We start from the raw sequence: 27,716 nt of genomic DNA, 5'->3' as shown, positions 1-27,716 counted from the left end.
AAAACTGTATTTTTTTGTGAAGAATCAACAACAAGTGGGACACAATCGTGAAGTGGAACGACATTTAGTGGATATTTCAAACTTTTTTAACAAATCAAAAACTGAAAAATTGGGCGTGCAAAATTATTCAGCCCCATTAAGTTAATACTTTGTAGTGCCACCTTTTGCTGCGATTACAGCTGTAAGTCGCTTGGGGTATGTCTCTATCAGTTTTGCACATCGAGAGACTGACATTCTTTCCCAATCCTCCTTGCAAAACAGCTCGAGCTCAGTGAGGTTGGATGGAGAGCATTTGTGAACAGCAGTTTTCAGTTCTTTCCACAGATTCTCAATTGGATTCAGGTCTGGACTTTGACTTGGCCATTCTAACACCTGGATATGTTTATTTTTGAACCATTCCATTGTAGATTTTGCTTTATGTTTTGGATCATTATCTTGTTGGAAGACAAATCTCCGTCCCAGTCTCAGGTCTTTTGCAGACTCCATCAGGTTTTCTTCCAGAATGGTCCTGTATTTGGCTCTGATTGTTGTCCTATGGACAGAGTCTCCCACCTCAGCTGTAGATCTCTGCAGTTCATCCAGAGTGATCATGGGCCTCTTGGCTGCATCTCTGATCAGTCTTATCCTTGTATGAGCTGAAAGTTTAGAGGGACGGCCAGGTCTTGCTAGATTTGCAGTGGTCTGATACTCCTTCAATTTCAATATTATCGCTTGCACAGTGCTCCTTGGGATGTTTAAAGCTTGGGACATCTTTTTGTATCCAAATCCGGCTTTAAACTTCTTCACAACAGTATCTCGGACCTGCCTGGTGTGTTCCTTGTTCTTAATGATGCTCTCTGCGCTTTTTACGGACCTCTGAGACTATCACAGTGCAGGTGCATTTATACGGAGACTTGATTACACACAGGTGGATTGTATTTATCATCATTAGTCATTTAGGTCAACATTGGATCATTCAGAGATCCTCACTGAACTTCTGGAGAGAGTTTGCTGCACTGAAAGTAAAGGGGCTGAATAATTTTGCACGCCCAATTTTTCAGTTTTTGATTTGTTTAAAAAGTTTGAAATATCCAATAAATGTTGTTACACTTCATGATTGTGTCCCACTTGTTGTTGATTCTTCACAAAAAAATAAAGTTTTATATCTTTATGTTTGAAGCCTGAAATGTGGCAAAAGGTCGCAAAGTTCAAGGGGGCCGAATACTTTCGCAAGGCACTGTACATACTACATCAGTTAGCCCGACTAACCGGTGCCTCTGCACATTGGCTACCTGGACTATCTGCATTGTGTACCGCCACCCACCACCCACTACCTGCCAACCCCTCGTTCACGCTACTGCTACTCTCTGTTTACCGTATATGCATAGTCACTTTAACCATACCTACATGTACAGTGGGGCAAAAAAGTATTTAGTCAGCCACCAATTGTGCAAGTTCTCCCACTTAAAAAGATGATGTAATTTTCATCATAGGTGCACTTCAACTATGACAGACAAAATTAGAAAAAAAATCCAGAAAATGTATGAATTAATTTATTTTCAAATTACGGTGGAAAATAATTATTTGGTCACCTTCAAGCAAGCAAGATTTCTGGCTCTCACAGACCTGTAACTTCTTCTTTAAGAGGCTCCTCTGTCCTCCACTCGTTACCTGTATTAATGGCACCTGTTTGAACTTATCAGTATAAAAGACACCTGTCCACAACCTCAAACAGTCACACTCCAAACTCCACTATGGCCAAGACCAAAGAGCTGTCAAAGGACACCAGAAACAAAATTGTAGACCTGCACCAGGCTAGGAAGACTGATTCTGCAATAGGTAAGCAGCTTGGTTTGAAGAAATCAACTGTGGGACCAATTATTAGGAACTGGAAGACATACAAGACCACTGATAATCTCCCTCGATCTGGGCTCCACGCAAGATCTCACCCCATTGGGGTCAAAATGATCACAAGAATGGTGAGCAAAAATCCCAGAACCACACGGGGGGGCCTAGTGAATGACCTGCAGAGAGCTGGGACCAAAGTAACAAAGCATACCATCAGTAACACACTACGTCGCCAGGGACTCAAATCCTGCAGTGCCAGACGTGTCCCCCTGCTTAAGCCAGTACATGTCCAGGCCCATCTGAAGTTTGCTAGAGAGCATTTGGATGATCCAAAAGAAAATTGGGAGAATGTCATATGGTCAGATGAAACCAAAATATAACTTTTTGGTAAAAACTCAACTCGTCGTGTTTGGAGGACAAAGAATGCTGAGTTGCATCCAAAGAACACCATACCTACTGTGAAGCATGGGGGTGGAAACATCATGCTTTGGGGCTGTTTTTCTCCAAAGGGACCAGGACGACTGGTCCGTGTAAAGGAAAGAATGAATGGGGCCATGTATCGTGAGATTTTGAGTGAAAACCTCCTTCCATCAGCAAGGGCATTGAAGATGAAACATGGCTGGGTCTTTCAGCATGACAATGATCCCAAACACACCGCCCGGGCAACGAAGGAGTGGCTTCGTAAGAAGCATTTCAAGGTCCTGGAGTGGCTTAGCCAGTCTCCAGATCTCAACCCCATAGAAAATATTTGGAGGGAGTTGAAAGTCCGTGTTTCCCAGCAACAGCCCCAAAACATCACTGCTCTAGAGGAGATCTGCATGGGGGAATGGACCAAAATACCAGCAACAGTGTGTGAAATCCTTGTGAAGACTTACAGAAAAGGTTTGACCTCTGTCATTGCCAACAAAGGGTATGTAACAAAATATTGAGATAAACTTTTGTTGTTGACCAAATACTTATTTTCCACCATAATTTGCAAATAAATTCATAAAAAATCCTACAATGTGATTTTCTGGATTTTTTCCCCTTGTTTTGTCTGTCATAGTTGAAGTGTATCTATGATGAGAATTACAGGCCTCTCTCATCTTTTTAAGTGGGAGAACTTGCACAATTGGTGGCTGACTAAATACTTGTTTGCCCCACTGTATATACTTCCTCAATTAGCCCGATTAACCGGTGCCTGTATATAGCCTCGCTATTGTTATAGCGTCGCTACTGTATAGTCTCGCCACTGTTATTTTTCACTGTCTTTTTTTACTGTTGTTTTTATTTCTTTGCTTATCTCTTGCTCACCTAATATATTTTTTTTACTTCAAAATTACACTGTTGGTTGGAGCCTGTAAGTAATAATTTCCCTGTAAGGTCTACACCTGTTTGGTGCACCTGACAAATAAACTTGATTGGGAGATACCCATAGGGCGGCGCACAATTGGCCCAGCGTTTCTCTCCCTCTAAAAACAGAAATACTATTTTTGCCTTAATTCAGATTACAATCACTCACTTTCGTTTTTTGATAACAAAATAACCTCCAAAATATCGATATATACAGTATTATCATGTTGATGGCACAGTCATATAGCCCGGCACCTAAATAAAGCTGAGTGACTCACTCATTCATGGATTTGGATCAAAATAAATAAGTACAAACATTCTTTCTGATAGTCTTTAATAAAGACATGTTTTGGTTATCCTGACCTGGACACCATGTAGAGTATTATAATAGCCCTCCTGATTGGCGCAGCAGTATAAGACACTGCATCGCAGTGCAAAATGCGTTGTTACAGATGTAGGTTCGATAACTGTGCTGGCTGCCCCCGGGAGACCCATATGTAATTATTGTCAGTCATGTCATGAAAAAATAAAAATCTGATATACTGCAGGCCTACCATAGGTGTTGAGTAATGTGCTGTTAACCTTTCTAGCGCTAGCGGAACCCCTTGACAACATTCCGCTGAAAAGGCCGCGCGCGAAATTCAATTTTTTTTTTTGAAATATGTAACTTTCACACATTAACAAGTCCAATACAGCAAATTAAAGATAAACATCTTGTTAATCTACCCACCGTGTCCGATTTAAAATGCTTTACAGCTAAAGCACAACATATGATTATGTTAGGTCATAGCCAAGTCGAAAAAAACAGCCATTTTTCCAGCCAAAGATAGGAGTCACAAAAAGCAGAAATATAGATAAAATAAATCACTAACCTTTGATGATCTTCATCAGATGACACTCATAGGACATCATGTTACACAATACATGTATGTTTTGTTCGATAATGTGCATATTTATATCCAGAAATGTCAGTGTACAATGGTACCTTACGTGCAGTAATGTTTTGATTCCAAAACATCCAGTGATTTTGCAGAAATACTCATAATAAACATTGATAAAAGATACAAGTGTTATTCACAGAATTAAAGATAGACTTCTCCTTAATGCAACTGCTGTGTCAGATTTGCAAAAAACTTTACTGAAAAAGCATAATCTGAAAACGGCGCTCAGAACCCAAAACAGCCAGAGGAATACCCACCATTTTGGAATCAACAAAGTTAGAAACAACACCATAAATATTCAATTACCTTTGATGACCTTCATCAGAAGGCACTTCCAGGAATCCCAGTTCGACAATAAATGACTGATTTGTTGTATGAAGTTCCTTCATTTATGTCCAAATAGCCACTTGTTATCATGTTCAGCCCAGTAATCCATCTTCAAGGCGCAGGCACTTCATCCAGACAAAAACTCAAAAAGTTCCATTACAGTCCTTTAGAAACATGTCAAACGATGTATGGAATCAATCGTTAGGATGTTTTTAACATAAAACATCAATCATTTTCCAACCGGAGAATTCCTTTGTCTTCAGAAAAGCACTGGAACGAGAAGTAACTCTGTCGGGAGCGCGCGTCATGAGACCAACGCTCTCTGCCAGACCACTGACTCAAAGAGGTCTCATGAGCCCCTCCTTTATAGTAGAATCCTCAAACCAGTTTCTAAAGACGGTTGACATATAGTGGAAGCCCTAGGAAGTGCAACCTCATCCATATCTCAATGTGTATTCGGTAGGCCAAGCTTTGAAAAACTACAAATGTCAGATGTACCACTTCCTGTTTGGATTTTTCTCAGGTTTTCACCTGCCATATGAGTACTGTTATATTCACAGACATCATCCAAACAGTTTTAGAAACTTCAGAGTGTTTTCTATCCAATACTAATAATATTATGCATATATTAGTATCTGGGACAGAGTAGGAGTCTGTTCACTCTGGGCATGCAAAAGTGAAAATGCTGCCCCCTATCCCAAAAAGGTTAAAAGTGGTGTAGGTCTTATTTATTTAAAGAGCATATTGAAGTTAGAAGCAATAGGATTTGAAGCGATAGCCTACCCGCTGTGGTCACTATTTTAGCACCGTTTCGTGCTGATCTGAGACAAGCATGGGGACTGGTCTTGACAAATCAATGAGATTTTTATTTTCACTGAATCTCTATTTGGGTATTGGTTAGACTACAATTATACATGTAGGGTGTGGAAATGTTAAGCTCTTAGTACTGTAGCCTACTCCAGATCGTCACGTTGTACAGAGCCATACTTTCTCCTATAACATGGGTTTGCTGTGATAAATATGGCAGGGGTAGCTCCAATGCTTCAGTTTCTCATCATATCCCAACTCAACACGAGGAACGAACCTGGCCAACAGGCTAGCTGTTTACATTACAGGGCTGAGCTGCTCCACTGCTATTTGAAATGGGAAACAGAGCTATCTGGGCTGGGGTCGCCCTTTTCACCTAACGAGCTCTACCTTTAGCACCTCACACTGCACTGCTAAACAACATCATTGATTTATTTCTGTTTGCTTGCCCTTTTAATTCCAGTTCTCCAGCCAATGTTCTGTTGGTTGGCTCTGAAAGGGCTTTTTGAGGTGAAAAGGTTATTTCTTAACCGCACCTGATTAAAAAAAGAAAAACAGCCATTGCAGAGGTAAAGCATTTCTCCTACTTCCAACCACAGTCTTTTAGTTGCTGACTGCAACCCATTGGCAGTAAGATTACTAATTGAAAAGCATGTTCGATTTCACTGATGAATTGCACTATACATACATACAATGTAATTGCTAATATTTTATATCACATATATCACACATATTATAACAAAGCTGATATAATGGCTTTGGCCATTACTCCCCTTTGTAGGAGAGATTTGTAGTGTGAGTGTGTGCAGTGACTTTTAGGCCTTTGTAAATGTCACACACATCATGGGGAGTGAGAGTTGAGACAGAAGAATGTAGAGGCCCAAATCTGTACAGAACAAGCTATCAAAGAGCACCAGAACTGCACAGTGGGTGGCTCACCATTTACATTTTCTCATCTAATAATTTATGTCCAGTCCTTCATAGGTCAAAGATGATACGTTAAATGACCTCTATCTAAGCCAAGCTCCGGGTCCCTTGTGCAGTATGTGACTTCAACATCTCAATATTGACACAAATATAAAGAAAGTTTGTCAATATTTAAATAAGTTAGAGCATAAGTAATGCAGGAACCATGGGAATGCAGTATGTTAGGGAGGTATGCGTGATAATTAGTTCCTATTCCTGTTTGTAATGTATCAATCCGTATCTACCCAGTCGGTTTCCACAAACTGTTTTTCCAGAAAATGTCAATATAACTTGTACTGCTCTCTAGATTTCCATTAATGCAGGGTTTCCCTGCTTCCTGCCATGTAGATACATATCCTCATGGTTTTGACAGTGTGAAACCCACTTGGCTTTAAGAAGGGATGACAGTCACTGGAGACGGAGGGGAAAAGCCTGCTTTGCTGAAATGTCCCAATGATACATATCTGGAGTAGGGCCATATTGATTTGGGTTTAACTGTACTATAAAAACAAGAATGTGAGATGGGAAAAGCCAGCCCTCGATACCCCTGGAGTTGTATTTTTTTTACAGAATAAGTGCCATTCTCTTCACCCAATGGGATCATAAACCACATTATGCCAGCTGGCATGAAATGCATTTTTCATCACCCCTGTGCCATATTAATAGTCTAATTTATCCTTGAAGATTGGAAAAACAAAGTAATCTGGTTAGGCTTCACATTACTATTTATGATTTGCTGTGGCAGATTTATGAGCTTACGTTATATGTGTGTAAATGTATACTACATGAAGATTGTGTGAGTGTGTGTGTGTGCATGCATGAGAGGGAGGGAGTGGAAAGGAAACCGAGGGAGAGAGGGTTGCCTGTGTTTGTGCTAGGGAGATATACAGCAGAGAGGTTTGCCTGTGTTTGTTTTAGGGAGAGATACAGGAGAGAGGTTTGCCTGTGTTTGTGCTAGGGAGAGATACAGGCGAGAGGTTTGCCTGTGTTTGTTCTAGGGAGAGATACAGGAGAGAGGTTTGCCTGTGTTTGTTCTAGGGAGAGATACAGCAGAGAGGTTTGCCTGTGTTTGTTCTAGGGAGAGATACAGGCGAGAGGTTTGCCTGTGTTTGTTCTAGGGAGAGATACAGGAGAGAGGTTTGCCTGTGTTTGTTCTAGGGAGCGATACAGGAGAGAGGTTTGCCTGTGTTTTTTCTAGGGAGAGATACAGGAGAGAGGGTTGCCTGTGTTTGTTCCAGGGAGAGATACAGGAGAGAGGTTTGCCTGTGTTTGTTCTATGGAGAGATACAGGAGAGAGGTTTGCCTGTGTTTGTTCTAGGGAGAGATACAGGAGAGAGGTTTGCCTGTGTTTGTTCTAGGGAGAGATACAGGAGAGAGGGTTGCCTCTATTTGTGATATGGAGAGATACAGGAGAGATGTTTGCCTGTGTTTGTTCTATGGAGAGATACAGGAGAGAGGGTTGCCTGCATTTGTGATATGGAGAGATACAGGAGAGAGGGTTGCCTGTGTTTGTTCTAGGGAGAGATACAGGAGAGAGGGTTGCCTGTATTTGTGATATGGAGAGATACAGGAGAGAGGTTTGCCTGTGTTTGTTCTATGGAGATATACAGGAGAGAGGGTTGCCTGTATTTGTGATATGGAGAGATACAGGAGAGAGGGTTGCCTGTATTTGTTCTAGGGAGAGATACAGGAGAGGTTTGCCTGTATTTGTCATATGGAGAGATACAGGAGAGAGGGTTGCCTGTGTTTGTTCTAGGGAGAGATACAGGAGGGAGGTTTGCCTGTATTTGTGATATGGAGAGATACAGGAGAGAGGGTTGCCTGTATTTGTTCTAGGGAGAGATACAGGTGAGAGGTTTGCCTGTATTTGTGATATGGAGAGATACAGGAGAGAGGGTTGCCTGTATTTGTTCTAGGGAGAGATACAGGAGAGAGGTTTGCCTGTATTTGTGATATGGAGAGATACAGGAGAGAGGGTTGCCTGTATTTGTTCTAGGGAGAGATACAGGAGAGAGGTTTGCCTGTATTTGTGATATGGAGAGATACAGGAGAGAGGGTTGCCTGTATTTGTTCTAGGGAGAGATAAAGGAGAGAGGGTTGCCTGTATTTGTTCTAGGGAGAGATACAGGAGAGAGGTTTGCCTGTATTTGTGATATGGAGAGATACAGGAGAGAGGGTTGCCTGTGTTTGTTCTAGGGAGAGATACAGGAGAGAGGGTTGCCTGTGTTTGTTCTAGGGAGAGATACAGGAGAGAGGGTTGCCTGTATTTGTTCTAGGGAGAGATACAGGAGAAAGGTTTGCCTGTATTTGTGATATGGAGAGAGGGTTGCCTGTATTTGTGCTATGGAGAGATACAGGAGAGAGGGTTGCCTGTGTTTGTTCTAGGGAGAGATACATGAGAGAGGGTTGCCTGTATTTGTTCTAGGGAGAGATACAGGAGAGAGGTTTGCCTGTGTTTGTTCTATGGAGAGATACAGGAGAAAGGTTTGCCTGTGTTTGTTCTAGGGAGAGATACAGGAGAGAGGGTTGCCTGTGTTTGTTCTATGGTGAGATACAGGAGAGAGGGTTGCCTATGTTTGTTCTATGGAGAGATACAGGAGAGAGGGTTGCCTGTGTTTGTTCTATGGAGAGATACAGGAGAGAGGGTTGCCTGTGTTTGTTCTATGGAGAGATACAGGAGAAAGGTTTGCCTGTGTTTGTTCTATGGAGAGATACAGGAGAGAGGGTTGCGTGTTTTTGTTCTATGGAGAGATACAGGAGAGAGGGTTGCCTGTGTTTGTTCTATGGAGAGATACAGGAGAAAGGTTTGCCTGTGTTTGTTCTATGGAGAGATACAGCAGAGAGGGTTGCCTGTGTTTGTTCTATGGAGAGATACAGGAGAGAGGGTTGCCTGTGTTTGTTCTATGGAGAGATACAGGAGAAAGGTTTGCCTGTGTTTGTTCTATGGAGAGATACAGCAGAGAGGGTTGCCTGTGTTTGTTCTATGGAGAGATACAGGAGAGAGGGTTGCCTGTGTTCTATGGAGAGATACAGGAGAAAGGTTTGCCTGTGTTTGTTCTAGGGAGAGATACAGGAGAGAGGGTTGCCTGTGTTTGTTCTATGGAGAGATACAGGAGAAAGGTTTGCCTGTATTTGTGATACGGAGAGAGGGTTGCCTGTGTTTGTTCTATGGAGAGATACAGGAGAAAGGTTTGCCTGTGTTTGTTCTATGGAGAGATACAGGAGAGAGGTTTGCCTGTGTTTGTTCTATGGAGAGATACAGGAGAAAGGTTTGCCTGTGTTTGTTCTAGGGAGAGATGCGGGAGAGAGGGTTGCCTGTGTTTGTTCTATGGAGAGATACAGGAGAGAGGGTTGCCTGTGTTTGTTCTAAGGAGAGATACAGGAGAGAGGGTTGCCTGTGTTTGTTCTATGGAGAGATACAGGAGAGAGGGTTGCCTGTGTTTGTCCTAGGGAGAGATACAGGAGAGAGGTTTTCCTGTGTTTGTTCTATGGAGAGATACAGGAGAGAGGGTTGCCTGTGTTTGTTCTAGGGAGAGATACAGGAGAGAGGGTTGCCTGTGTTTGTCCTAGGGAGAGATACAGGAGAGAGGTTTTCCTGTGTTTGTTCTATGGAGAGATACAGGAGAGAGGGTTGCCTGTGTTTGTTCTAGGGAGAGATACAGGAGAAAGGTTTGCCTGTGTTTGTTCTATGGAGAGATACAGGAGAGAGGGTTGCCTGTGTTTGTTCTATGGAGAGATACAGGAGAGAGGGTTGCCTGTGTTTGTTCTATGGAGAGATACAGGAGAAAGGTTTGCCTGTGTTTTTCCTAGGGAGAGATACAGGAGAGAGGTTTGCCTGTGTTTGTTCTAGGGAGAGATACAGGAGAGGGGTTGTTTCTGTATGTGTTGTATGTAGGTTAGCATACCCCTCAAAAAGAAGACACCCATTTCAAATACTTCAATAAATTATGACATGTAATTCTTGTCATTCATTTAAGTAACAGTCATGGTGTAACCAACACGCTGTACCAAAACACAGCAGCTTTTCATGATATCAGTAGTTGTACTGTGAAATTAATAAAGACTCCTATCTCTTTCCATTCAGTACACCTTTTTCCACTCCCTACACTATCTCTTTCCATTCCTAATGCCTTTCTCCACTCCCTACACTATCTCTTTCCATTCCTAATGCCTTTCTCCACTCCCTACACTATCTCTTTCCATTCCTAATGCCTTTCTCCACTCCCTACACTATCTCTTTCCATTCCTTATGCCTTTCTCCACTCCCTACACTATCTCTCTCCATTCCTTATGCCTTTCTCCACTCCCTACACTATCTCTCTCCATTCCTTATGCCTTTCTCCACTCCCTACGCTATCTCTTTCCATTCCTTATGCCTTTCTCCACTCCCTACGCTATCTCTCTCCATTCCTTATGCCTTTCTCCACTCCCTACACTATCTCTCTCCATTCCTTATGCCTTTCTCCACTCCCTACGCTATCTCTTTCCATTCCTTATGCCTTTCTCCACTCCCTACACTATCTCTCTCCATTCCTTATGCCTTTCTCCACTCCCTACGCTATCTCTCTCCATTCCTTATGCTCTTCTCCACTCCTTACACTAGACATGACACAGTGTCTGGAGCTCTGAAGCTTTGCTGACTATAGACCTTACAGTAATTTTGTCAACACTTTTAAGTTTCATAATTTCCTTGTTTTCCTGGGGGAATTCTCTCTTCTCGCAGTTTTTATTGGGTAGAGAGAGAAAGTCGACTCTATTCATTATAAATATACAGTGTGAGCCAAGCCTTTTGTTTTCCTCTGCATTTCAATAATTTGCTTTATTAAAAACCTGAGATTCGGCTGCCTCCCCCATAGCGTTAATTATAGGGGATCTGCAATGCAGCCTCAAACGAGCTAACCATTGAAGCATAATAAATTCAGCAGGAAATACTGGGATTTGTAGTATTTGTTGTAGCATTCCTTTCTTCTGTTATAGAAGAGACATCTGAGTTCGCCTCCAGGAGCCAAAGAACACACAGAGGGAAAGTATATCATAGCGCTGTAAATGAAATGCACAAGAACTGAGAGTTTGATTCAAAGCATGCTTCTGAACAATGGTTCATTTCTCATGATGTCACACTGAATTCACTTCCACATCAAAAACCTTCCTTCTAAACTAGATCCTTAGTAACACGTATGTTAGTCTTGAATCAACAACTGACTTGTAAGCATCAGGTCCATTTAGCTGTTGATGGCATGTGAATATTATTGCTGGTGGTTTACCTGCTCAACACTCATCAGGGGTTTTCTCTCAGTCCTGTGAATTCACAGCACAGGCTTTTCAACCCAAAGACTCACTGCCCAGAACAATCAGAACTGGACTTCATGAATTTCAGTCCAGCTTACAGAGGTCTTTAATTCAACTGTCTCCAATAGATGGGATCCACCATCAGCCCAATGTGATTCTCTAACCACACACACTCATAAATATGTTCCCTGTAGACCATGTAGCTAGATCCAGAGGAGGGCTGTGTAAGCCTGCAGTTCTTTTGGAATCAGGCTTATCCAAAAGCATACACGTCCAGGCCTTTTGGTGCTGTTAAGAGTACACTCTTCCAGGAGTTGTAAGAGAAATCACCCAGGGTGTCCTGTATGCATGGTGGGAAATATGTAATGAACATCGTTCATCAATGTTAATGAAAATAATTGCACGGTGAGCCAGTGTTGTTGGTACACTCATAACTAATATATTTTTTCAAAATAAATATAGTCGGCTTGTGATTTAAAAAAAAGGTTTTCCAAAAGAATGTTTATAATGCCATATAAATAGAGTGGTTTTAAGTCCATTGCATATGTTTTTGATATGGGGATGGTATGTTTTGAATAAATACTCTGATTGGTGGGGTGATTTCAGTGTATTTGTAAGAGGAAGCTCACAGATATGGTTCTCCATTCGTCTTTGGCTATTACATTTGGGCCTTGCCCTTAAAAAGCAGGAAACGGTCAAATGTCATGTCTAACCAGCCAGTGTAAAGAGACACAAGATTACAGTCTAAAACATTTCCCTCTCTTTCTTCCTTGTCTCTGTCTCTCCCCCCAGGGAGGAAAGATCCCGGTGAGATGGACAGCCCCAGAGGCCATCGCCTACAGGAAGTTCACCTCAGCCAGCGACGTGTGGAGCTACGGCATCGTCATGTGGGAGGTGATGTCATTTGGCGAGCGGCCGTACTGGGACATGAGCAACCAGGACGTGAGTATTATACAACTTCCTTGCAGCATTAACAGTTACAGTTCCTTCAGAAAGTATTCATATCCCTTTCATTATTCCACATTTTGTTGTGTCACAGCCTGAATTCAAAATTGATTAAATATTTGTTTTTTTTCTCACCAATCTACACACAGTACCGCATAATGACAAAGTGAAAGCATGTTTTTTTACACTTTTGCAAATTTATTGAAAATGACATACAGAAATATCTAATTTGCATAACTATTCACAACCCTGAGTCAATACATGTGCAGTGATTACAGCTGATCATTGCTTGACAGCCATTTTAAAGTCTTGCCATATATTTTCAAGCTGATTTAAGTCAAAACTGTAACTAAGCCACTCAGAAACATTCAATGTAATTTTGGTAAACAACTCCAGTGTATATTTGGCCTTGTGTTTTAGGTTATTGTCCTGCTGAAAGGTGAATTTGTCTCCCAGTGTCTGTTTCAAAGCAGACTGAAACAGGTTTTCCTCTATAATTTTTCCTGTACTTGGCTTTAGTCCGTTGCTTTTCATGTAAAAAACAACCCTGTCCTTGACAATGACAAGCATACCCATAACATGATGCAGCCACCACCATGCTTGAAAATATGAAGAGTAGTACTAGGTGATGTGTTTTTGCATTTGCCCCAAACATAACGCTTTGTATTCAGTACATTTATTTGTCACGTTTTTTGCAGTCTTACTTTAGTGCCTTATTGTAAACAAGACAGGCTTCCTTCTTTTCACTCTGTCATTTACGTTAGTATTGTGGAGTAACTTTGTAATGGTGAAATCCCTGAGCAGTTTCCTTCTTCACCAAAAACTGAGTTTGGAAGGACACGTGTATTTGTAGTGACTGGGTGTATTGATACACCATCCAAAGTGTAATTATTAACTTCACCATGCTCAAAGGCATATTCAATAACTGCATTTTTACCATTGCCATATTCTATGCGAAGCATTGGAAAACCTCCCTGGTCTTTGTGGTTGAATTTGTGATTGAAATTCACTGCTTGACTGAGGGACTTACAGATAATTGTATGTGTGGGGTACAGAGATGTGGTAGTCATTCGAAAATCATGTTAAACACTATTATTGCACACAGAGTGAGTCCATGCAACTTATTATGTGACTTGTTTAGCACATTTGTACTCCTGAACTTATCGTAACAAAGTGGTTGAATACTTACTGACTCAAGACATTTCAGCTTTACATTTTTTGTTAATTTGTAAAAATGTCTAAAAAAAATTATTCCACTTTGACATCATGGGATTTTGTGTGTAGGCCAGTGACACAAAATCTCAATTTATAAAATGTTGAATTCAGGCTGTAACACAACAAAATGTGGAAAACGTCAAGGGGTGTGAATACTTTCTGAGTGCACTGTATGTGACTGCATTAAATAAATTGAGAATACCATGATCCAGGGCTCATTATTTCATTTAAGGATGTCATTATGGGTGTCTACTAATGAGCTTTTGTCTGTATTGACACTGGGTTTCATATTCATACTCGTTTTATATCAAACTAACACTTAACACTGGTCTCCTCAAATCTCCATCACAAATATTACACTGCTGAATTGTTGTGGATCTGTCTGTCTGCCAGACTCTGTAGTTGTGTGCAGTTTTTATTCAGAGCCTGTGTAGTGGCACTGCAGTCTCCACCAGTGCAGCACTCTGTAAATCCTTGGAGTAACCCACCTAGGGATGACGGAGGATTATAGGTAAAGAAGATTATTGTTGAATGCACGGCTTCCCATTTGCAACAGTCCTACCTCAGACACTAACGAGATCTCCCGTAGTGAATTCCCAGACAGCAACTCTCTCGCCTGCCACTCTCCTGCAATCAAGGTTGAATAGTCAGGGGCGGGGGAAGATTTCTTAACACAGACCAGCTCTCGGTATATAGTTCATTAAATTCCCACTCTCTCCTTTTTTTCTATTTTACAAGCAATCAGGCCCCAGCCCCCAAAAGGAAGCTGGCTCCTGCCGGTTTCTATAGCAAAGCTGTCTCTTCTTTTATGCTGTGGTGATTGACGGCTGTCTGGAGAGACCACCCTCTCTCTGATAAAAGAGAAATCAGGGAACGGAGATATATCAAAATCCCTTCAGACTGTCCTGTTTTTGAAAGCAATTATCAGCTGTGGTATCCGTTGTTCTGCCTGAAGTTCAGCTGCAACACAGAGACCAGGGAAAATCTGCTGAGGATCGTATGGATAGAGAAAATATATTAATCTAATGGGATGTTACTGTAAACTTTGATTGACAGATTTGGATGTAGAGTGAAGATACCTGGGTCACAAAGAGTGCAAATTTCTGTGAAGTTGAACAAAACTTTGCACATTGTACTCTGTGTATCTTTCCCCTCCTTACAGCTAGTGTTTACACAAACACAAAGCTAGGTCTTATACAAGCAGTGACAAGCTGTAAGGAAGCTTAAATTGGATATGATGATATCATTGGAAGTGTGCCAATGAAATCCTATTAGAGCGGGCATCCACTGCTCTGTTATGGTGTTCTGAAACCTCCAATCTGGAAGCAGTTCAGTTGCAGGTGTCTTGAAACATACAGGAAATCAAAAAACCTTTGTCATTGGTTATGAGCTCTTGCATTGTTTAGAAACACAATGGACATTTTCCATATTAGATTTGTGTTTCATATGTATGTTTCGCTGTCAAACAATGTGTTCAAACCAACAGCTTTGTCCGTCCATGTAGTCTAGGTTCACGGAGTCTGCCAGTGTAGTCTACTATGTCCCTGTCTTTTTCCTTCCTTTCCTCTCTTTAAATGTGACATCTCTTTCTCCTCTCCTCCTGGTACAGGTGATCAATGCCATAGAGCAGGACTACCGTCTGCCCCCTCCCATGGACTGCCCCACAGCACTACACCAGCTGATGCTGGACTGCTGGCAGAAAGACAGAAACGCCCGGCCCAAATTCCCTGACATCGTCAATACGCTGGACAAGATGATGCGCAACCCTACCAGCCTCAAAGCTGTGGCCACCATCACTGCAGTGTACGTCTGTAAAAACTGGTTTGACTCTCAACAGAGCACATACATCACCTTCATATCACACAAACCATATTACTGAAACACTTGTCCCAGGTTTCCCCTCTCCTGTACCACATCCCTTCAATGTTTCATCCCTCTCCTCTCTCTTTCTCCATAGGCCTTCTCAGCCCCTGCTGGGCCGCTCCATTCCAGACTTCACCACCTTCACCTCTGTGGAGGACTGGCTAGGTGCCATCAAGATGGGCCAGTACAGAGACACCTTTCTGGGGTCCGGCTTCACCTCCTTACCCCTGGTGGCTCAGATCAGCTCTGAGTAAGTCCTAACGTCGTCATATCCCACCTAATTTCCCCATCTTATGAGGAGTCACCAACCAGTAAAACCCTCCAATCACCATCCACTGTAGCAATATAATATTTGATCAGCCCTTGATCAGGTAGATGCTTCCCAATATTACTTTACACTAGCAGTCATGGAAAACACACACCTGCCTGCACACACGCAAACGGGTGAACGCAACACACTCATTTGTCACAGATTACAGAAGGTCTCAGAAGTATTATCCCCCTATAATTAGATTTGCACTCTTCTAGATGTGGCGTAATGGGGCAGGCTGGAATGAATTTTCAATCAGGTTCACTGAGACAGCCAACCAGCCACACAGGCCATTGCAGTCACACATCCACCTTCAAAAAGCTGTCTCAGAATAATGGGAATCATGCTCCTGGCTCAGACACAGGAATAATCCCTTCAGTAAATGTCCATAGGAGCTCAGGACTGTCATGCTTCAAATCCACCAGGCATTCAGAGCTCTGGATAGGTCTACGTCGCCAAGGTCTTACTAATCACTTTGATTTGATAGTGGCACAAATACAAATTATTTAAAGCAGGACAAATGATTGGCTTTCCTTTGGTTGTTTGCCGGGTTAGCATTTTTTGTCATGAATCTTGTTCTGGAGGCAGCTCTGCAGAGTGGTCATTAGCTGGCACAGCCACAAAGTCATAACATCTGATTTTAACCCTAACCCTAGCCACACTGCTAACCCTAATGCCTAACCCTAATTTTAATTTTAAATTCAGACCAAAAAGGACATTTTTTTTCATGAATTTTTACAATATAGTACATTTTGACTTTGCAGCTGGCTCATCTAAGGAGAAATCACTCAGTTCTGGCTCCATGACAAGACACATCTCCAATCCAAAATCAAATCTAGATCCAATCCAAAATCAAATCTATAATCAGCTTTCTATTTCGCAACAAAGCCTCCTTCACTCACCCCGCCAAACTTACCCTCGTAAAAATTACTATCCTACCGATCCTCGACTTCGGCGATGTCATCTACAAAATAGCTTCCAACACTCTACTCAGCAAACTGGATGCAGTCTATCACAGTGCCATCCGTTTTATTACCGAATGACCTTATACCACCCACCACTGTGACCTGTATGCTCCAGTCAGCTGGCCCTCGCTACATATTCGTCGCCAGACCCACTGGCTCCAGGTCATCTATGAGTCTATGCTAGGTAAAGCTCCGCCTTATCTCAGTTCACTGGTCACGATAACAACACCCACCCGTAGCACACATTCCAGCAGGTATATCTCACTTATCATCCCCAAAGCCAACACATCATTTGGCCGCCTTTCCTTCCAGATCTCTGCTGCCAGTGACTGGAACGAATTGCAAAAATCGCTGAAGTTGGAGACTTTTATTTCCCTCACCAACTTTAAACATCAACTATCTGAACAGCTAGCCGATCGCTGCAGCTGTACATAGTCCATCTGTAAATAGCCCACCCAATCTACCTACCTCATCCCCATACTGTTTTTTAAATGTACTTTTCTGCTCTTTTGCACACCAGTATCTCTACTAGCACATCATCATCTGCTCATTTATCACTCCAGTGTTAATCTGCTAAATTGTAATTACTTCGCTCCTATGGCATATTTATTGCCTACCTCCTCATGCCTTTTGCACACACTGTATATAGACTTTCTTTTTTTCTACTGTGTCATTGACTTTGTCATTGACTTGTTTAATTGTGTTATTGGCTTGTTTATTGTTTACTCCATTGTTTACTCCATGTGTAAGTCTGTGTTGTTGTCTGTGTCACACTGCTTTGCTTTATCTTGGCCAGGTCACAGTTGCAAATGAGAACTTGTGCTCAACTAGCCTACCTGGTTAAAAAAATGTGGGGGAAAAAAAGTTAACCTGCTCATTGTTCAGGCTGATCAAATAGATGGCCTTGAGATTATTGTTGTCCATTTGACTGCTACTGTACAAGTCAGCAACAATTCCCAGCTCTCCTCAACCAATTGTGTCCATTCTGGGCTTACCATTGTAAATAGAACAGTGTATTACCATATGAATGGGGACAGTAAAATATATAGTGCTTATCTCTAGCAGGGAGTGTATCTGGCACATTGTTTACTGCGCTGGAAACCATCCCTCCATATTTATATTTCTGCTCTGCCCCAAGCAGACAAAATATTGTACCATTGTCTTTGTGCATGGTGGGATTGTTTGTCTATGTATTAGTACATGCACAATGAGAATATCCATAGCCCAATAATTCCATCCAAGAGAAAACACACAGCCATGAGGTACTGTACTGTGAACACCTCCATCTCTCAGCCATATTGTTGACACTGTTCGTCCTGTTTGTCAGAGACCTGTTGAGGATAGGAGTGACCCTGGCCGGCCATCAGAAGAAGATCCTGAGCAGTGTCCAGTCTATGAGGGACCAGATGGCCCAGTCTCCCAACTCCATGGCCTGACTACAGGGGGGCCAGCACCACCACCATGGAACCCATAGTAGAACTCCTGATGACCCTACAGAATACACCAGGGTGGAGACACTAGCCTTGATCTAACAACAACATTCACGCCCACAACACACTTTCTGAAGACCAGAGGGAAAGATACCTGCCCTCTAGTCTACTGAAGGTACAAAGGGATAGAAGATTCTGCCTCAGAACAACTTCACTGGTTCAATCACAGCAGTCTATCAAGTTGGCTTATTTTTTGCTGAAGAATAGAGCAAGTGGAAATGCAAAGGGCGTTTGTTTGCTTGCTGTGACAGATGGTCTTAAAGTGCGAAAAATAAAATATAAAAAACCTGTGCTACTTTATGTGAGGATCAATGGGATGACTTAGCCAAAGAACAGCATCAAACGGTGTCACCCAAATTTTAAAAAAGATACAAAAAAGATATTAAAATCAAAACAAGTAGATTGACTTATTTAAATGAATCTTCATATTGAAGATGATTTGTAAATACTATATGGATATTAATTTTATGCTTGCATTTTTTGCAACAACAACAGCTAGTTTCAACTGAATAGTTTAGGATTGTTGTAGTCATGAAGGGTTATTTTCTATGGAGGCCCTTGGACGTTCTTCCCAATAGGAGGCAGATCCATGGGGTAAAGACCGACATGACTGATTCTGTATTAAAGGATACACTGTTTATATATACATATAAGATATCTCTTTGTAATGTTTTAGACTTTCAGAGACCAGATTGACATTGAACCCATACAACTACAAGAGTCAGTAAGTGTCTAGTGTTGTGCATCGAATACCCAGGCTAAGAAATAATGTTACAGGGACAGTGAAGGTTATATGAAGTCTGAAAGTTGTATTGACAGTCTCAAGTGCTTTGTGCTTTCACCACACTACTACAATAGAACGTTACCTACCATTTCCAGTTCTTTTTCAAACATGACAACAGAACATCTTTCCCAGTTTGACATGTTGGGTTGACCATGCTGTGTTGATTCTGGGCTACTCGAGGCGCGTTAAAGAACTGTGTCAAAAGCACGATGTAAGTCAGTGAAGGTTGTTGTTGTTATTATGACAGAGGGAGTCGGAATATAAGTAATAGGGATGGACTTTGTAAAGCTACCTTTTAATTAAAACAGGTGACTTCCTCCCACGCCAAGCCATTAAGTGGCAGGAATGAGGTTCAAAACGTCTGGGGGAATACTGATCGTCACAGACAGGTCATTCTCCTATCAGATTCTGACATTTCATTGCCTTGTACTTCCTCTCCTTTTTTAATTACGTTGATATCTACTGACGATAGACATCATCTATTTGCGATCAGCTCATAAAGATGTGTGGTGATGATGGGGGCTGTTGAAACAGTGCAGGTTAAGAGCTTGAAGTGGGTGGCTGTGTTCTCCTGGGGACCTAGACGCTGGAACTGAAGCATCAAATTCATTACCCAGCTCAAATATGACGGATTACAGGGTAACAAGTGGGAGCCTTCTAACATAATACCTTTGAAAATGTGTCTACTGTTCATTTGTGTGCATATTTGCTCAGCAGGCCTTAGACTGCATGTGAAGCTATGTACAGAGTAACTGCCATCTCCATTGCAAATCATTGTCTCTCTAACTACTATCACAGTAGGAGCTGTCTTCAGCAGTGTCATGGTAACCCCTCACAGTTAGTTATTGGTGGCAACAAAGAGTTATTATTGAGCAGAGCAGACTGTACTGTACAGGGCCCATCAGGTTAAGTGTTACAAAAACACTTTCGCCAAATTTGTCTCAACAGTATCTAATGCATAACATAATACTGAGAGTATTGTATCACCTGCACTCAAGCAGACTTTGAAGAAGAAAGTCTCATTATGGAATTTTAAGTCTTTCTAAATTAGACATCTGTTCATTCTGTGGGGACATAAAAAGGTGCTGTCCTTATTCAAGTTTCCCTTTTTATAATAGTAATTTGGTAACGGTTGGACGTTAGTGTTCAGCTTCACTCCACTGATTCGCGTAATAGACTGGTGGAATTGGAAAAAGTGTTGTTATTTTGAAGATGAAAGCTGGGAGAAGTTGGAGAACTTGCACTGAATGTGAAAGTAGTGTGACATTGTGAGGTCTCTTATCTGTGTTCTGCATTTAAAGTGCCTTTCTGTAAGTCAGACAGTCTCGTTAAGTCAAGGTCCAACAGCAAATGCAGACACTCCCAGACTCATTGAGGCAAACTTAGAGATTCCTATAAGTGGACTCATTCCTTATTCAAGTGGACATACTTTATGGTGGTATTGCTGACTTTCTAGACTCTTTAATTGTCACGTTGACTTCACCTCCCCTTGTAATTGTGCCACTTCAAGTAATCCACCAGCAGATAAGAAACCTCCTGGCCCAAACCCTAACTCGAACGTTCACTCCCTTGCTCTCCTATTCTCCTGCCACTTAAACAAACTTGTCTCCCAGGATATTGCTGTTTTTGGAGTGTTGTGAGACATTTTTCTCCGATTTTTTTGTTTGTTTGTTTGTCTGTTTTCAAAATCAGTATTTATCTACATTTTGAGGAATGTGATATTTCCAGTTTGTCAAAAAAAGTCGATTGCTTGGATCAAGACAGATTTCCCACTACATTTTCAGAGTGCGCCATTGTGAAACGGCCCCTTTTCCATTTTCAAAGACATCTCACTGGTGGCTCTTTTCTCCGGCCATGTCACTGAACTGAGGCTGGAAAGCAACAAAATAGCGGCATGAGAACGGACACACTCATCCAACCTACTGTAAATAAGACTTGACACAACCAGGAGGGATCTTTTCATTTGTTCGGGGGTGTCATTGTACAGTTACAAATTTGTTTATTGTGCCGAGTATGTCAGAGTTTGTAGTTGTAACTTTCTGAGAAGAAATATTGTATTAAATGCACTCAATAAAGACAAATCAATCAAGCAAGTCAATGTATTCCCCTGGAAGGTCGTCAGTCTGCGTGAGATCTTGTAAGTTGTGGAGAACAAATGAACAGCGTGAATGCAGTTGAAAATTCAAGCCCGTGTTAACATGCCCTTGAAAAAACATTACGTTGAGAAGTTAGAATACAACTTTAGCCTTTTATGTTTCAATAAACCCCTTTGTGAAGTATTGCTGATGCTGACACCCTCAGCATCAAGTGTGTGGGAGCGATAGAGGTCCTGAAATTACTTTACGCTTCAGTATCCAACATAGGGTAATAAACAATGGCCAAATGCAATAAGAAAACCACATTATTTGAAGTTTCATATCACACATTTGACATGGGATTTTAAGGGGGATGGAATGAGAGTGTAGGGACCCACAGATGTAATCTTGCTGTATGTGGAATGCCTGTTTTAATGTATCACGAACCGAGGCAGGATTTCAAACTTGGCATATTTCTTGTCTCAAATGGGACTGAATGTAAATGTTTCTTCAACAACAGCACAAAGACACAGGATGCAAAAAATAAAATTTTACGTTAAATTTTTACCCATGTTTCAATATTAGGTTGGTGCTTGAATATTCTCCTGAACTAAAAGCCTTTGGAACATACACAACAAAATACATAATCTTTATAATTCTATATTATAGTATGACTCCTTCTAGGAATATGCTGCCCCCTCAGCTCTGCCCACCCACTTCAATTAAACAAGGTACTTAATCAAAGTAATCCCATTAAAGGACAGCGTGCTGGGATATCGGCCCTAATCAACATGGCACGTTATAATTCACATGGAATCCCCAGCGTCAGGACGTACAAGAGAGGTTACACTTCACTGTAATTGCATTTCTACTACTACACCCATTGTCAATTATCCCATTCTAATGACTATTCATAGTCATAATTATCTTGTTGCTATAGTTTCTGTGGCACAAATCCATTTAATGTGAATTGATATGCTAACTTTAATCACTTCATATGAAAATGCTGGCTAATCATTTACCGGTGAAGGAGCCATTATACATGAATTAGGTAACCACTTTTAAAACAACATTCAAGGTGGGCAAATGGCTGTTTCTCTAATCTGTCCTTAGAACTCCTGCAGGGGAATTCCAGTACACAAGTTAATTGACAAACCCCTCACTATTGCTTTTTAATTGCATGTGTTTATTACTGTCTTTTAACTTCACAATCAATATTTCAAGTAGTTACCGTTCAACAGGAACCAGAGAGTTAGTTCAAGTAATAAGGGAGAGAGCAGCGTGCTACGATTATTCTACTGGAGGACATGTTCTTGAGAACTGGTTAAATCCAGAAGTATTATTCAGTTGTCCATTAGCTAACTGTTGCTAACAAAACCCTCTTGACAATGATGGGGGCCACAATGTTATATTGTAGACCTGGAATACAAAATTACACTATTGAAATGACCTCGCAACATACAATGGACCTGTCATCCAACAGGTTGGATGTGTGGTTCTTCACTGCAATAGATGCTGCTGATTGGACAGTTACCCTAAAATAAAAGATCTAGACTAGCGTTACGGTTATGGTTACGGTTAGGGTAAGGGTTGAGCCGTGGTGTGGACATGAAGCTAGGGTTAGTGTTGCTGCAGGGTAAGGGTTAGGGTTGAAGCTAAGGTTAGGCTTGAACTAGGATGAGGCTCGCTTCATGTCCACACCTAACCCTAATTCATAAGCATACATAGGTTTAAATGTGCATGATAGTATAATACTGCAACCTACTATGTAGTTCTTCCCTTAGACTGCCCAATGTGTGCACAGCAGAATTAACCACAGTTTTCTCAAATATACTGAATTTGATCCCCAGCCTTCTCAGCAGGAAAAGCTGAAATCTGGAAATTCAGAGAGACAGATACAATACATATTTTGTCATAGTGGGTGAGTGTACGTTAATGCACCATTAGCTTCTGTTTACCCATGAAGTGTCCATTATGACACATTGCATTCACATTTTAATTGAATCATTAAATGTACTGGGCTTTTATTAAATGTTTTACTCGCGCTCACGTGGCTGCATAGCAGAAACATGACAAAATAACATCAATGAAGCAGCCAAAATGATGTACCAGAGGCAACCCTGCGTCTCCCTATGTGCTGTCATTCCTATAATCTTAACTAATCTATCTCAAACCAGATCTTCCAGGAAAGAGGAGCAGTTGTAGAATGTCATGTCTGCAACCAGAATGAATCAATCAACTTAACCCTCTGATAAACTTAGCTGTCAAACAGTCTGAGGAAATACCAAATGTTGTTGCGTATACAAAATATGCATACTGTAAAATCTGAGATCTCCATACATTTCACACAACAGTATTTAACAAACTGTACAATAATGAATGTTTTAGTGGTACTCTAGAATTGGTGGCGATTGAGGATGTTGAGGTGTGTGTGTGCGGTAACAGAGTTCCTGTGAGTGAATGAGTATGCTGAGTCTATAAAAGAACATGACATGTAAATGCTCTATCAGAATGGGCCAATAATATGAACCCATGCACTAAATGGTCTTCATATGATATGTATGAGGTCGTGCCTGTGGTCGAACCCTCCTGTTTAATATGTTAATGGCCTCCCTAAAAAATGGTCAAGCTTGGTGAAGCATGCTTATACGTCACACACAGCAGGAGCCGGAGCAAGGTATCTTTTTAAAAAAGATCTAAGGAAATAGATGACTGTACTGTATTTAGTAAATGCATTTTCCTTGTCAATATACATAAAAAGACACATGGACCACTTTAATAACCTGTCAGAAAATAAGGTGCAATGTAGTGCAGAGAGTGAGAAATAGGTGGCAAGAGAGAGGGGGGAAGGATTATGGTTAAGGTTGATGAAATCCCTAGATTTCTCTCACAGCACCACACAGTTCCCCCTCTTCCATGATCCCTGAGCTCCTCTCCCGTCATGCTCTGCATTATTCAGGATCCGGGGCCAGACAGTGATTTAATAGGGCGATATGTTTTGCACTCCATACTGAAATTCCTAGAGATGGGAGAGACTTTCCTTCCAGTGGTCACGGAAGACTAAAACCACTGGCAGAAAAAAAGCCAGTGGTACCAATGTTGGAATATTGTGGGGAAATTATAATTTATATTTTATTTCATCTAGTCTGCAGCTTTTCTGGAAGTAGACTGTGGCCCCTTTTTACACAGCAATAGGCCTCCGGTCTATAGAAGACTGGCCTTCGAGGACATTTTATCTCTGTGTTTAACTCTGTGTTAAAAATTGCCCATCACTGCTCTTATATCTTTGTTGAGTTTAAGTAATATGTTTAATTCATTTCTTTCAATAGGCTTTACTGTGGATCAGTGGCGGTCGGTGCCATCTAAGATGGAGGACAATAATTTTTTTTATGTTCATGGCCTTATTTCTATTACTGTAACGACTCTCGTTGGTGGTAGGAAGAGTGGACCAAAGCGCAGCATGGAAAGTGTCCATGGTTATTTTATTTCAAAAAACACTCAAACAAAATAACAAACGTAAAAACGAAAGTGCACAGTTCTGTCAGGCAGAAACACTAAACAGGAAACAAGATCCCACAAAACCCAAAAAGAAAATGACAACTTATATATGATCCCCAATCAGAGACAACAATAGAGGGCAGCTGCCTCTGATTGGGAACCACACTCGGCCAAAAACAAAGAAATAGAAAACATAGACTTTCCCACCCGAGTCACACCCTGACCTAACCAAACATAGAGAATAATAGGGATCTCTAAGGTCAGGGCATGACAATTACAGTATATTGGATGACTGTCATTCATATTCCATTCACCCAGCTCAATGTAACACTGAGAGTGTCGTGTCTGTGACTATCGTTAAATGTGAAGATTGTTATTTTATCAAATCAATTCTCTATGTGTAATTATTATTACATGATTAAACTAATCATGTAAACTTTAATTAACTAGGAAGTCGGGGCACCACGGGAAAATATTTATAGTCTCTATTTCCCGAGCCAACTCTTCAGATTTTCACATCTTCTATTAATGTATCATTATTACCTCAGTCTCATTTCTGAATGTCGCAAACCCTTGGATATCTGCATGAACCCTAGTCTCCATAATGAATCAGTGATAAACAAATTGGCCTAATTATTTATTTACCAATCAACTAAACAAATCACAGAAACACATAAACAACAATATAGTTATTGGTTACTAACACAATGCATTGATAAGTCCCTAGTGGGCTAAACCGATATGACGGCTTGGTAGACAATGGAAAGGGGTGGGGACAGATAAAGAGTGGGAAAGACAAAATGGATTCACTACACACAGTTGCTAATTATATTAATTGAAATGTTAATGCTTTGCACATGAATGGCTGCTTATTTGAAAATAATATATATTTATGCCCGTATGCCCGTATGTCGTGGTTGTCTTCTCTGTTGGAATCGCTGGTCCATCTGCTGGAGTGTCAGTTCATCAGAGAGTCTCTGGGTAACTTCCTCAGAAGTCACAATGTCTTTTGTGGTTGTAGCTTTCTCAGCGGCTCTGGATAGGGTCTGTTGTAATGGATACATCAGGCGTACAGATGGTCGTTGCATAGAATGGATGCTTTCCGCTGTTGTCTGTATTCTCGTACTAGATTTACGCAATTTTCAGCTGCAGACTAGTAATTTTACGTCTTGGATTTGCTCTTATTCTGTAGGAATCGATAGTCTCAGAGTTGAACCATTTCCAGCCATGTAGCCAAAACTATATGTTGTCTGGTCTCCTGGGCCTATAGAGTGGTATCCATTTCAACGTGGGGACTCTGTCCTGGCGTTGTTTGACTTCAGTTTGTAGATTTCTTAACCATTCCAACATGTAGCGACAGCGCCATATTTTCTGGTCTAATGTACATTTAGTCTGTAGTGGGTTTTATATACTTCTGAGAAAAAAGGTGGTTCATGACGCCAACGTAATGTCTATGCTCACATGGGCGTGGCCACTAATTTGGTTAAAACCTTCATATGGAAACACACACTCTCATTTAGAAGGCTAACATCACATTTAATATGTTCGCAAATAGTTTCATATGTACTCAAATACGTATACATCAACCCCGTAATTGAGAAGTGGACACAACCAAAGACACAGTAATGTGTGTTTCCTGTCCTTCATGAGATCACCAAATGAAACAAACTCGACGTGACTGTCCCTTAAGTGTCTACGGACCACTCCCACATTCTCAAAAATAAAAATATTGTTAAATTATTCAAACGTTTAATGTCCAAGGGTCTCTCTGTGTTCCACAATTTACATTCCAATCTCAAACACTGCATAGCATAAAGGCAGCGTATTTTATGACTGCCATAAAATAGCCTACTTCCCACTCTCCCCCTCTATGAGAGAGAGCACACTGTAGAGCTGACCCACTGTAACCTGATCCTTCAGATCTTCACATGAGAGTTATGACTGAGTTATGAGTAGATTTAGCCAACCATATGACATTATAATTTCTCTATGCCCATCATGAGGTTGCTACAACCTAGCTAGTCTATGAATGAAGGTTTACAACTTAAGTGCATAGGTTGAGATAATGTTTTGTAATCAAGGTGAGAGACAGTGACATATTCAATATTGCCTTTTACACTCTTGCTAGCATCTAGCTGATCTAGGGTGTAATCCTTAGTCCAACAATTGCAAATGATAGTTTCTATTGGACAAATTCAGGTATGTTTATCCGCGTTTCATTCCGTTTGCTTCCATTTAAGAAACGTTTTCAACCAAATTGGCAGAATGAATACACCCCTGATCACATGCAAACACAGTTCACTTTCATAGCAGCCACACAAACAGCATGATCACTTTGTTCATTGTAATTCCTTCTTGCATCTACATGCTCTCCTCCTCTCTCACCTTTTCCCTATGCTTGTGGACTTCACTACACAACACATCAGCTGTCTGTGACCAGGCAAAAAAAAAAGTTTGCATCATAACCACCACCAGGGGCGCACTTTGGTTTTGGGTGTGGGGGTCATAACCTGGCTGGGGATCTGGGCATCTAAAGCGCTCTCCTTGCTGGCCCTGGTGGTCTGCCATCCTGTGTGTTGTCACTCTGGCCTTGGCCTAACACAACTGAAACCAATAATGAATGTTTCACTAAGAACCTAAAGCCGAGTGGGGTGTGTTGGGTTGGGGTGTTGCAGGGTGATGGACTCCTAGGGACAGGACGGGGCGACCCAGCTACATTGTGTGAAAGTAAAAAGATCTCTACAGTACTATTATTCTTATGAGTTTTAATTATATGGAGGATTTGCTGTTTCTGTGTGTTAGTGTATATTTGAGGTGTATGTGTTTTTTTGTGTGTTTGTTTCAGGATTGAGTGACTGATGTCGTGTGTACAGCCTGCGCATAAAAAAATCAAAGCAGAGCTCATGCCTTTCAAGCTCCGTATTTCAAATCATCATTAGAGTGCAGCCTTACATGCAGCCTTACAATGTATTAAAAATCAAAATATATATAGCCCAACATTTATAGAACTACTAAAGTTACTTTAATAACTCTAAATTAAGCATATATGAATACCTATTTCTTTGTTAACTGCTCAACACTG

At 41.2% G+C, this 27,716-nt stretch overlaps 1 protein-coding gene across 1 annotated transcript in view; it reads left to right on the top strand.

Moving 5' to 3' along the window:
- The window catches only part of LOC123997472 (ephrin type-B receptor 1-B-like), a 164,248-nt gene extending 143,102 nt beyond the window's left edge, over positions 1-21,146 (top strand). Inside the window, exons 12-15 of the mRNA XM_046301748.1 lie at positions 12,282-12,431; positions 15,259-15,452; positions 15,607-15,762; positions 18,115-21,146. Coding sequence (XP_046157704.1) covers positions 12,282-12,431; positions 15,259-15,452; positions 15,607-15,762; positions 18,115-18,223 — 609 coding nt within the window. The 3' untranslated portion in view covers positions 18,224-21,146. The remainder of the gene's footprint in view (positions 1-12,281; positions 12,432-15,258; positions 15,453-15,606; positions 15,763-18,114) is intronic.
- Positions 21,147-27,716: the final 6,570 nt, after the last annotated feature.

This window comes from Oncorhynchus gorbuscha, linkage group LG15, assembly GCF_021184085.1.
Source record: "Oncorhynchus gorbuscha isolate QuinsamMale2020 ecotype Even-year linkage group LG15, OgorEven_v1.0, whole genome shotgun sequence".
NCBI classification, from domain to species: Eukaryota; Metazoa; Chordata; class Actinopteri; order Salmoniformes; family Salmonidae; genus Oncorhynchus; species Oncorhynchus gorbuscha.
This window is presented reverse-complemented; position numbering and strand designations above follow the sequence as displayed.